This window comes from Pyrgilauda ruficollis, unplaced genomic scaffold (genome assembly GCF_017590135.1).
Source record: "Pyrgilauda ruficollis isolate IOZ18807 unplaced genomic scaffold, ASM1759013v1 scaffold35, whole genome shotgun sequence".
NCBI lineage: Eukaryota > Metazoa > Chordata > Aves > Passeriformes > Passeridae > Pyrgilauda > Pyrgilauda ruficollis.
The window spans coordinates 2,898,863-2,911,960 of record NW_024524934.1 but is presented as its reverse complement, the minus strand read 5'-3'; the positions used below and the strand labels follow the sequence as shown (position 1 = coordinate 2,911,960).

The 13,098-nt window shown below is 43.6% G+C and overlaps 1 protein-coding gene across 9 annotated transcripts in view; it reads right to left on the bottom strand.

Annotated features, from left to right (window-relative positions):
* RREB1 (ras responsive element binding protein 1) overlaps positions 1 to 13,098 on the bottom strand; it is a 122,443-nt gene that overhangs the window by 60,676 nt on the left and 48,669 nt on the right. For all 9 annotated transcript variants that reach the window (XM_041475387.1, XM_041475388.1, XM_041475386.1 and 6 more), the window contains 2 exons: positions 4,885 to 5,004; positions 3,326 to 3,528 (listed from right to left, as the gene is read on the bottom strand). In XM_041475387.1, the coding sequence (XP_041331321.1) occupies positions 3,326 to 3,528; positions 4,885 to 5,004 (323 nt within the window). The remainder of the gene's footprint in view (positions 1 to 3,325; positions 3,529 to 4,884; positions 5,005 to 13,098) is intronic.

The following is a 13,098-nucleotide window of genomic DNA, read 5'->3' as shown; positions in this document are numbered from 1 at the left end:
CATAATTTTTATACCAAGTGACATTTTCTACTGAAGTTCTTTGTGGCTATCTTAAGTATCATTAGTAAAAGCTTGAAAACAAGCAAAAAGCAGAACCCATTCTCAGCAGCTCCTTAGCTGCAAGTTGATGGGTATGAGTGTGTCTATGCATTTCCTCTCTCCACACAATTCTCTTTCCCCAGTGATATTCCAAAGTCATCAACTCAGAAGCAACCATTTCCAGGCTGTCAGACACAAGCATTCACAAAGAATATTGTGAATGACTAACTCAAGTCTCTGTGACAAATTCGCTGGCACATTAGGATAGTGAGATGCTGACAGAGAGTTAGAGAAAGTTCTTTTTTATGTCTTATTAAAGCAATATCCCCCCCTGCATGATTTGGGGAACCATTCTAAAGAGTATCTGTAGTATGTTTTGTTTTCAAAAACAGGGCCATAATAATTTTGCAATTACCTCTGTGACCTGTGGACATGGATAAAGAGCTATTTTACCATTGTTCTGAAGAAAACAAGTCTTAAGACTTTGTTTCTAAAATGAAAGGATGAGGTTCTCCTACTCCTCCCCATTCTTTTGCTTGTACATGTTTTTCCAACTACATTTCAGCCTCTACATCCCAAAGGTAATCACCATAGGCCACACATACAGGCCAAGGTTTAATGTACTAGCACTTGCAAAACATTAGAAAGAAAGCAAGGAAGGCTGCCATTATGAAGTCTGAACACTCAAAGAAAATTAAAATGCATTATTTCAGTGCCCCTCCCCCATTTTTTATATACAAACATGTAATTCACAAACATTCATTCCATCCTACTAATACAACTTTAATTTTACTATATGCAACCCGACCGTGGAGTAATGTTCAGCTCCAATTATACTGCACCCTGTTAAAAGCTGGCTCAAGACAGAGCACAAACACACTGCGCCGTGAGGAAAATCCCTGCATACGTGCTGACAGTTTAGATGATGTTTAATCCCCAGGCTATTTCTGCAAAATTATCAACCCACTACTGGTTTTTTGTCCCCCTCCTCTTTAAACGAGTGCTGCAGTTCTACATGATGCACTTGATGATTTCAAAGCCTGCTTTCCAGACTGCCTTCTCTTCAAATCAGCGAATTAACAGAAGATAGAGTAATTACTGGTTCAACCTTGAAGCAAAGATCAGAAACACACTATAGCTCAGCCAGAGCTGATTAGTATTGAATCTGAGGTTTATTATTAACTAAAACCCAAACTTTCTCCAGTGGTCAGACAGGCTACAAGCTGCATACCGTAACACAGCTCAAGCAAATCCGTTGACTAACCCAATCCAGACCAAAAAACATTAGCATCCCTACTGTAAGAGTACCCCCATTCACCAATTTAAAACACAGCATTCAGCTACCCCACCAGAGCCAAGCTGGTGAAAACACAGTTCTTGAACTGAAAGATAAAATTAGCAGCTCATTTGTCAGCTACTCTCCCTTTAGTAAGTCAATCTGGCACAAGTGCTCTGCATTCAACTGATGGCAAATGCTGCTGGAGCTGTGCATTAAGTCTGTCTGTTTTTCTCCAGCCCAAAAAACACCTCTGTCACATTTTTTATTTTCTTCAAGAGCAAAGCAAATGAGAAGTTAAAATACATGCAGGTTGATGCGAGAACATGCTTTTTAGACTATGGGTAGACGGCAGCCAAGATAAAGTCAGCATTATAAAGAGAACCATAGACTTTGGGACAAAGGTTCAGGGCAAAATGTTTCGCTGCCAACTCGTGGGAAACAGCAGTAGGACCCAGAAAATCAGCTGTTATTATCCTTGAAATTATAATAAGGGGCATATTCTGACCAGAATCTAAGGTCCCTGCATTGCTACACACTAAAACAATTCAGTGCTTTCATTCTGCTAATGCTGAAAGTGGAAATTTGCTGTACTAGAGCCTGCTAACAAGACTGATACCCACTTAGTATTTCACATCTCACTTCTATTTTCTCAGTAATGTAGCCATTTGCCCCTCTGGCTTTAACAATCTTTCGGCCTAAAGACAAATAGGCAATTTACTATGTTTTCAATGTATTTGTTTATTTTTATGCTGTAAGAATCCCTCTTAATCCTGTCGCATTTACTCTAGAGCTTCCTTTGATTCGATGCCCACCGAAATACCAGGTGGAATAAAGGTCACCAACACTAATAAACTTCCCTGAAGCCAGACCACATGGTGTACCGGTGGACAGCTGTGTAACAGCACTGCCCTGAGACTGGTCTGGACTCCAGTGCCTCTCTTCACATGATGAAATCAAGGAACCAGAGCAGCCCCTAAGTGAGAACACTGTAAATACAACTTAGAGCCAGGTGCTAGACAACAGAATCCCACAAACACAGCTGTCTGTGTACTGCCCATTCCTCATTTAAAGATGTCCATTTACAGCTAATGGCTTTTAACTCCTTTCACGCTAAAAAATCCAAGACAAGTCATAAGTCTATCAACTGGGCAGCTACTCAGCAAGCTATTAATAAACTACTATAGGAACATCACATGAGTCACGCCTCTCAACCTTTCTGGTCCCTGTTACATCTTGATTCGTTTACAAAGTCTCTGTGCTTCACCTCAAGCTCTGAAGTCAAATGACCACAGGGATTTGGTTTTTTTTATTTTTTATATTCTGCAGCACCTTGTTGGGTCGAGCTTGGCCCAGCAGGAGAAAAACAAAGATATAAATAACTACAGCTTAACTGATACGACTCTCTCCTTTCACTTGTTTGCATCAATACTGCTACCACCTGGTGCCATCAACGGGAAAATGGAAAAAACCTGATAAAAGCTACATATATTTACTCTGCAAAATTCATACAAGGCATTCTGCACTAGCTCTTCAGGCATTTATTAACAAGGAAGCGAAGGGCACCTTACACTGCACATATGAACTGAGCATCCTGATGAATGTTTTGTTCCAGAACCACCTTTAACCATAAATGACTTGAACCTTCCACGGGGCAGCTGCATACCTCATGAGATTATGTGAATGCAAGAGCCTGGAGAAAGGATGCAGCAGGACAAAATGGCAATTCTTAGGTGATTTTGTTGCTGCTAGGGGCATCTGCTAGACCCGCTCAACATTGCATGGCACTGGAGCTCATGCTCAAATTTTTTTATGTGTCAATCCAAGCACGTGGACCCTTCTCATTCATAGTTTTCTTAAGTTATGGTTGGAGTGATACCAGAAAACATTCACAGAGGAACAAGAAACAACCGCTGAGGGGAGAAAAGGCAAAACAATCGAAGAAACATAAATTACATCTTATCACTTTCCAGGCAGCTGCTTGCCCTCCCTGCATTTGGGTTTATGTACCTGGTTCCTCCTGCCAATCCGATTTGGTGCAGGAGACTTTGAGGGAGATTTGACATTTTGAGAATTCCCGCCGTTTTCAGCTATTTTCCCCACATTCATCACTGCTGACATCATGGCATCAATGGAGGACAAGTCTGCTCCGTCCAAACTGTTTGGTGAACTTGGTGATACCTTATAGCTGTTTAAGCTTTCCAGCTGCTTCTCTGGAATTAAAAACAAAAACACACATAGGAGTTCCTAGGGCATCTTAAAAAAAAACCCCAAACAACCCACAGTATTTTCAGCTGCCTGTAACTCACATCACACTCTGCTGGATCACCATGGAGCACAGGCAATAGGCCATAATAAGTGGAGTTCTTATAACAGGACAAGACTCCACGATTTTCATATTGGAATGCATAGGACAAAGTGTACATTTTTCTCATAGCACATGCCCATTTTCTTAATTTTCAACCTTAATTCAATATGGAGCTTATAGAGTGATTTACTTTATACTCTCTTGCTGTGAAATGGAATTATTTGTGGTGCCTTGTGATCACCATGAAATAGTAGAGCACTACTGATAAATGCACACTTTGGCAAGCACAATCATTCAAAGAGGCATGTGTTTTAAACAGAACTGCACAATTAAGGCATTAGTAACACAGTGTAGGGTACTGGGTTCTCTTTTAAGCATGGTTTAAGCCCACTCTGTATATGGAATAAGCTAAAGTAGCAAAAATCCAACCAAAACAAAACCCTGTATCCCCCATATTGCCTCTTTACTGCCACAGATGGCACATATATGATTTTGGTATGCCAATCCATACCAGTCCATGGAGAATATGTGTTACATACATGACTAATGTCACAGCTAAATCTGTCGAGGTTCAAACTTCTCCACCACATGCTGTAAGTAGCAGGGATGCTCCTATCTCTAATACACCTAAAATCTCATCTCTGGTTTCTCAACATACAGACATATCAAACACACAGGAAAGGCCTTCTATTTTCTTTACAGGTTTGAAAAAGAAGAAGCTTTCAAATTAAACACTCCTTTCAAATTAAACACTCCTTTCCCCCTCAAGAAGTCTCCCTAAGAAACAGGAACACCCTGCAAGTCCACTGCTCTGTCACCTCTGGTGGAAAGCACAGAATCTTAATGGATGTTGTGAGAAAGTCAAGAAGAGTATGTGAGGGTGAACAAGGAGGAACACGTTTGTCTGTGAACATTTGATCTCTGCATAATACTGTCTTTGGAACATAAGTTTGAGGATTATAAACAGGTGGTTTTTTGAGGCTAAGTTATGTGGTGCCAAGTTACTGTGAGCCAAGAAAATCTTTGTTTGGAAGCCTGCAGTGGTAGCTGAGAATTTATGTGCCCATGCTTCTGTTCAACCTATTTTATACTCTTCAGACAGATAAAAGTTAGGGATGGGAAAGAAATGTATGCACCAGTGCTTCTGCTCAATGTATCTTGTACTCTTCACACAATAAGGTATATGGATGGGTGAGAAATGTTTCTACATTTTAATCAATGCCCTAATTCATAGAGTCACAGAGCTAGTTGAACCAATTACCTTCATCTTTCTCCCCTGATTGACTGTGGCTCTCTTCTGGGTTGCTGGTCTCCTCACTTAGTGTAGTATGTACAGTTGCGTCTGGCTCTTCAGCCTCTTCTTCAGCAGCACCCTCTAGCACTACATGAGGGAGAAGGAAAAAAGAGAAAGGGAGTAAGCTTTTATGGAAACCATTTTAGGAAAGTAAGACTACAGCTCTTTATTTTGAGGACTTCCCTGACTACCATAAGTCTGATGACAGAAGCACACCAGCAGTGCCAGCGCAGCCAAGCACCCACTCTCATGAGTGCCCAGGCCTTGGGCTGGGAGATGCTGCTGCTTCTACCAGTGGGAAAACCTGGGCGAACAAAGAAACCCCCACCAGCCTGGTTGCAGCATTAAGGCAGCAAAAAAATGGAGGAAGAGAGAGCAAGCTAGCTTATCACTGACAGTAGTGACATTTGATTGAGAAGCTAGAAGAATATTCTGCACCTAGAGAATTTAGGTGATTCAATCTCATACATGCACTGCTCCCCTCTTCTTTCTTGGAAGACTAACATTTACTCCAATACATGAATTCATGATGGCCACCTTCTTCCTTCTAGCAGTTGGTAAAATTACTACAGAGGTTTCTGGGACCATTTGGCACATTCCTCACCTCCACTACCCAAGGTTCCCACACAAGTTGAAGACGTAAGTAACCATTGTATGTACCAAGAGAATTCCTCCACACCCCTTTCTGAAACCACAAACTTATCATGCTATCATTGGGGTTTAAGGAAGGGTGCCTGTTCTCTCTGTAGAATGACAGGGCAGTTAAACATCATTTTTAGAAGTGATGAGGAATGATCAACACATGAGAAACAGTTGTCTGCCCACAGCACTCATGGCTATAGCCTCTGGAAAAGGTTATTTGTAATATGGAAAACTACTGATATGTTTTTAACAGAGAATACACCTTTATAACCTTACAAGCGAAATGTCTATTTCATTACAAAAACAAGCACACTGTGGACATTTAATCATCTCAGATTTACAAACCACAACCAGTAAGCTCAATACAGGTTTTCCTTTTATCAAGAGAACAGAGACAATTGCCTTCAAACCACAGTTAACAGGGTTTCTTCCTTTTAAAAAATTATATTCTCAAGGATAACATGCAAATCAGTCATGCAACACATCTTCAAATGCTGTTTGAACAGCACTTGAAAACAATCAACGAGTGTGTTACCCCAACTGCCAACAATCTGGAGCACCCAAGAACAGGCAAGCAAAAAGAAAGGGCCCACTTTGTGTCAAGCGGTTCCTCATTTCACACCATGCCAGACACAGCAGTGGATTCAACCTTCCTACATTTAGCTGCCAGCCTTCTAAGGAGTGGCACACAGATGCAGTCTAGAGACAAAACCTGAGACCTGACTAAGCCCAGGTAGCGTAAGGCTCAGGAAAACATCAACCTCTCAACAAATGCTGCCTTCCATCTGCACCTTCAAAACCAGAAAAACAGACTAACCTGAACAACTCAAAGTAACTTTTCCCTAATTATTTTTGTACTTTTCTGTTAAGAAAATACTAGTGATCCCTGTGACACAGGGATTTCTTGCTCCAAGGTGAGGCCAAGCACCCATCCTTCTGTGTTTCCTCCAGTAATTATGGGAGCCATTTATTTGTTTGGCTTTGTTTAAGTGTTGCAACTGCTGTAACTTTACTGTTATTTTGTTTGTTTTTAAAAAAGGTCCATCTCATTCAAGAGCAACATAATTATTTCTTTTCCCCCTGCCCCCATCTTACTTCAATCAGTTACGTGGTAGCTGACTTACTTTTGAATAGAATAAGCAACTGAATTACTTTCAAGACTGCCCTAAATATAAAAGCGCTTGCTCCATCTGCTTAGCACTACCAAAAATAAGGACCAGTTTCAATTATTTTGAAGTATTTCTGTTAAAAAAAGTAAGTGCTTTAGTCCTTAAAAAAACCCTAAACAAACAACATACACCATTCCTTCCAAAATACACATAATCATTCCTCTTTCAGTCAATACCTAGCACATTAATGTCACCACTGATACATCCTGGAAAAAAAACAAAAAACCTATTGTGTAACTGTGAAGACTCCTGTGTTTGCCAAGGTAACTTTAAGACAGCTTAGTAGCTTCCCAGAGAACTACAGTCAGAAAATTCCTAGTGTTGCTTTTATCAACATCGAAAATGGGAAATGCACAGAGAGCCTGCAGAACAGGCAGGCTTATATGCACATTAAAAAACCCTACCTACCATTTCATAAAAACCTGCTAAATTGCTCGCTGGTTTCTTTCACAAGGAAAACTACATATTATACTGTTACAGCCTTTCGTAGTTTCTATGAGCTAACAGTTATTTTTCTTTTCTGAATCCAAAGATTTTCTTCCAAAGACAAGCAGATATATGTAGTCAGAGATCTTGTCCCTAAAACCATTTTCTGAATATTAAAAATTTCCAATTTTGAAAGCAGTCTAGAGATCGCAACTGAACTGCTGCTGCATGCTTTTATTTACCTATGTATTTTCCACTCTCTTGCATGAAACAAAAATGCACCACTGAAACAAAGACTGCGTGAGCAGCACACACCAATTTCAGAAGCATAACTTTCTATGTGCAATAGGATATAGAAACAATAAGAACCCTGGGCCAAATCACTCCTTCCTGTGGGAAAACCCGTGGCAGAGTGCCTTTAGGCAGGAACATACTGAGAGATTTCTCTTGCCGCCTTGTTTTTGGTTGTTTTTTGGGTTTTTTTTTTTGCTTTGGGCTGGTTGGTTTTTTGTTGGTTTTTTTTTCTCTTAAAAAAAAACGCATCACTGAGGATGGGAACTGTTGGGATTTTCTTCTACAGCACCTATGAAACTCAGGGCATCAGACAGGCAGCACCCAGCACAGATGCCCTATGCCATACTGCCTTCAGGACTGTAAACCCTTGCAGCTCACACCAAATGCCCCGGTGTGGAGGTTGTGCTGACAGAGCCTCCTTCCTCCCTCTCCCCAAAAGAAAACAAAGACCTCCAGGAAAAAGGATAAACAGGAAATAAGCTGAGAAACAGTGCAGCCTCAGGTTACATTCAACATCGGACCAAAGCCTCTAGGAAACAGGGAAGTGGTCACAAGCATTCAAATCATCTTCTGCTTTGAAGAAACCCCCCAGTGTCACATTCATCCTGTGTGAAAAGGAGGAAAAGCAGAGAGCAAGTGACTAAGCAAGAAGGCTGACAAATGGTAGGGGGGACAGGACCAAACAAGACAATGTAGCCCTCTCTGCACGGCCACACCAAGAGACCTGTCTTTTCTGCAGGAAAGTGTTCCTTCCACCTGATGAGGCTGCTGACAACTTGAAACTGGGGCAACTTCCATCCCACAGAGAGCCCTAAGGGGCCTATAGCTCTTGCTTCTGACAGAGGTCCACACCTGATGCCCCACACAACCAGCTAATGGGAGAGACATTGCAAAAACAGAGCTTACAAAAAAAACACCACCACCTTGTTGCTTCCCATTCAGTCTGTACAGGAAGACACTTGCTAGACCTATTTCCTCCTTTGGGATAAAGTGTGACTCCACTGTATGTTAAAGCTGAGCCCATCAACTCCCCTTTGCTTACGTGTATTTATTTTGGTTTTTTGTTTGTTTGTTTGAAGACCACTGTAAACAAACAGCTGTTTCGCCTTCTGGTGAACAGCATCATGGATGAAGCAAAAAGGAGAACAGCGGCCACAGGATAAGGAAGAAGAAAGGAGAAAAAATGATGAGTCTTCAGAGTCACAGTCACTTGACTTGCAACTGAGAGGCAGCTACACAAGCACAGAGCAGCACGTCCCAGCCCCTGGGAGCTGGTACAAGTCTCTGTTCCAGACTGCTCCACTGTCTTTGCACATGAGCTCTCCCTTTGGAATAGATAGGAAGAAACACACAATACAGGCAAGAAGGGGGAAAACCTGGTACACACAGCACAAAGCTGCTTATTGTTCTGCCTTCCGAAAAAAATCCACATTAATGTTAAAAGTAGAAGCCATGCACTAATTGGGCCAGGGAAAGATTAACACTCTTGGCCAAATAGTTTTATTGGTTTCATTAAACATACTGTAGTATTTAGTAAAGAACGCAGTGGGGGAGAAGAAAGAGGGAAAAAAATGACAGGTTTAGGAATGCGCAACCTCCCACCATGCATTTCAAACCACTTTTTCCCATGAGGTCCAAACAGGAATCCTGAGCCTTCATCATTTCCATCTTAGCAATACTATTAGGTTAGTCAAGGCTTTCCCACTGTTTTTTTTTTTTTTTTTTTCCTAAGTGGCATGAAAAAACCCCAAGGGTCATTTAAATGAAGGCCAGACCTGCTAGTATACAAATTTAGACAAGAACAGAACTTCAAAGAGAGATATCGCATTTGAATAAACAAAGTTTACTGTTTACCCTTGAGATTATAATACCTAAGAATCGCTACACTACACTCCAAACTGCTTCTGATGTACTGCTCTCCTACTAAGCTTCTAGGCAGAGGAGCGGATTTTACTCCCAGAGCACAAACACTCCCAAGCACAAATGGTCACTCCCACCCCAAAAGTGATGCACGCTATCACCCGCACTACCTTTTGAACATAACTTTCTGTCAAAGCTGGCAGGAAGGAAAAAGGGTGAAAAGGCATCGTGTGGGAAGAAAAAAGGGCTAACGCTATTCAAAGCACTGCCTCAAGGCAAAGGAAAACCAAATGAACAAAGTTTTCCCAACTGACCTTTTTTAATACCAACTCTGCCATTGCTACTGAAGTGCTGGTGCTGACTCTGTGCCCCACAGTAGAAAATTACACTGGGAGCATCACTTCACCATCACCACTGCTGGAGCAGCAGTACAGGGCAGCCCATGGGGAAAGGAAGACAAGCACAGAAAGAAAGAGAGCGACATCGGAATATCTGGTGGGCGCTCTTTCACTTAACAGTAAAAACTAAGAATGCTACCCCAAAGCTTTTGAACTTGCACCTGTAAGTAACATTTTCCTCTACAAAATAAACCCAAAACCAAACACATAAACAACAACCGAAAGATGTAACACGTATTGAAGGGTACTCTCTGAGCATCAAAGAAAACAGACTTTTCTCTTTCTATAAACTCTGAGCTATTAGTGAAACAATCATTTTACCCGTGTTAGTGCAGATATAATACTTTGCCCCTTGAAATAACCATCTGAGCCTACAACATCCATAAGTCTAAATTGTACACAGACAGATACACCCAGACGTGAAATAAACAAGTGAACCACATGCTCATAGACATGCCTTAAAACAGTTCTGGACGATCTTCTGGTGGGAGTGGGACAGGGGAAGAAGTGCTAAACAAGAACAAGACGATCCCAGACTATTTCCAGACTATTTTGCATGCTGTTGCTGTAACACCTAACAGTTAGGCTAAATTTTAAATATTCAAACATATTTACTCCTCCTGTTTTATTTCCTTGCAAGCATGATGGGATATATATGTGCACATTCAGTTTTTATGTAGCCTTTGAAAATCCCTTTTTGGTGACTTATGGACTAGCAATGCTCCTCAGGACTTTGGCTCAGATGACCAGAAGGTTCTCTCCAAAAAGCATAGCAGATTTTGAACTTAGCTAATGCCTTTAGTGAACAACTCTGAGTCACCATGATAATCTGGCATTACACTGGTGCAATACACTGGAAACAAGGAAGTTGTACTAATGTAACAATGAGACACTATACTGGCAAAGCAGGGGTTTCCTGGGTAAAATTTACCTTTATGGTCCAACTGGTCTACAGCAATGCACACAGCTACTGGGCAGCCTTAATACAAAATCAATTCATGCCCATGCTCTTGGCCCTGTGCTTCATTTGCTAACTTGAAGAAGGAAGCCATGTCTACACCTTTTGCAAGTGCTGTGTGCTGTGGGAACAGCCCTCACACAGGAGCCTGTGGTTGTGCTAGGCTAGAAAAGGGAACTCAGGCAAAAGCTGCTCTGCCACCAAGAGCGAAAGCGAAACCTGACAGCCCCTGGCTCCCAACAGGAAAGCCCAGCACACTTGGTAATCACCTCACAGAGTTTGATCTGAGTCTGCACCGAGTTCCTGACCAGCACTGCTCTTTTTGGGGCCAACAGTGCCACACACACCACACAGCACTGCAAGAACTGCAATAACCTACAGCTGCACTTAGGATCAGCAACTGCTGATGAATTTTGAGACTCTTCTAATACCTTAGCATTCCTTCCCCTGACCAAAGGGAGCTCTGAGCTGCTCCTCATTTCTGCTATTTGTATCAGCTTGTTGGTGGGTACCTGGCCCTCCAGGAAGCCTTTGTCACAAAACTGCAGCTAGCTTCAAGAGTTTGCTCAAGCAAAAAGGATACTGAGATTTGAAGACAGTTTAACAAACCTGGGACCATGAACACCACATTTAGGCAACAAAATAAAGTCAGGGCAACAGGAGACTAAAAACAAGTGGCTCTAAGCAGACATCCATCCATTCCTTCCTATGTCGACAACTGCAAACACTCCTCCATCCTCATCCTTGCCTGCCTGCACAGCTGTGAGGAGGCCAGTGGGAAGGGAGTCTGGCTTCCCCCAGTCACTGGGAATCACAGCAACGTAGGGGGAACACGGAACAAGACAAGCCTTGGGCTTTACCCAGCACGTCCCCTCCCCTGCGCCCTCCCCACTGGCTGAGGAAGGACACAAAAGCAATACTGTCTGTCCTTATAAGCTCTGCTTTGCATGTGTTCGGGGAGTGGGGACAGCTGTGCGGACGGCTCGCAGAGTTCCAGGAAGTCAATGTGTTTCTTGGCTTTAACTCCAGTTTATTTGCCTTAGATGAAGTGGCGACACGAGAAAGTCCCTTCACGTCTCTCCTGAGCTGGCACTGGCTGTAGCAGGGCAACACTCCTTGGGACATGGCCTGGGGTCTCTCCCCACACTACCAGCCTTCCTTAGTCCGGTTACTGCATCTTTCACTCAGGCTAGGGCTGGCTTACATCCCACTGGGCAAGGGGACAGCCTTGGAAGATGGTGTGGGAGAGGGTGGCACTCCAGAGAAGAGCCAGAGACTGGAGGGAGTGGGCCCTGAAGGCGGGATGAAGTATCTTGCAAAGACAGGACAGGTCAGGCAAGTGGCATCACACTGCCTACCAAAACCACTGCCCACACATCCTGAAGGAGCCCAGGGTGAGGCAAGAGAGCAGAAGGGTAGGGGGAAGCCGAAGCAAGGACGAGTGGGCAACCCTACCATGCTTGTGTCCATGCCCAAGAGGCCGAGGAAAGGGAGATGCACCTGCCTGAGGGGAGCCCCAGCAATCCTGGGGAAGCACAGCCCTGGGAGACAAAACCTCATCGCCTGCTGCTGCTGCCATCTCAGACAAGCAAGAGGGGATTGCAAAATGAGGAAACAATCAGAATGTAGCTTTGTGTGCTTGTTGTTTGCGGGAATTTTTCATTTTCATGCTGCCCTGACAAACCCACTTGACTTAAAACCTTGGAGGGGACGTGGGGAGAGCTATAGGCTAATGTCCGATCACCTGTGTGCCTAAGCAAGTACTGTGCTGAGGGAACAAGATACTTGTCCGAGAGCACAATGGGTGAGCTAGATGCACTGCACTAGGGAGAGCCAGATGGAAAACATTTCTGAGTAACAGAGTAGAAAAGAGACACACTCCCCCCCCTTCAAATACTCTGAGTTACAGCACCCCTCTCTCTGACTGAGGAGAGGCTGCAGGCACGCAGGGCGGGCAAAGCAGGACTGGGCTCAGCTGGGTAGCTGTGACGGAGATGCTGACATCCCCGACAATATATGGCCAGTCTAAACCACGGGATATCTTGTCCTTTTAAGGTGGGCCAAGAGCAAGCATCTGTGCAGCAGCAGCAGCACAGCCCCAGCCTGCCATCAATAGCCCCTGGTGTCACTGAAAAAACAGGGGCTCCTGTGCCATACCAACTGGCTGTGCAGATGCCTGGGCACCCACCCCGAGAGGAGACAATCGGTCTGGTTGTTCCTCTGCACAGCATCACGGAAACAAGCAGGCACATAAGTAACAAGAGGAAGAAAGCCACGAAACCATGCGGCCGGGCTGCTCCCTGGCAATTGGTGCCTGCAGCTGTTGGGGAGGGAGGCGGGGGGAGGGAGGGAAGGAAAAAGGGAAGGAGGGTCTGTCCCTGTTCCCATCTCTGTCCCTCACCCTGATGGCCAGCAGCTCAGCCAAGGGCAGCTT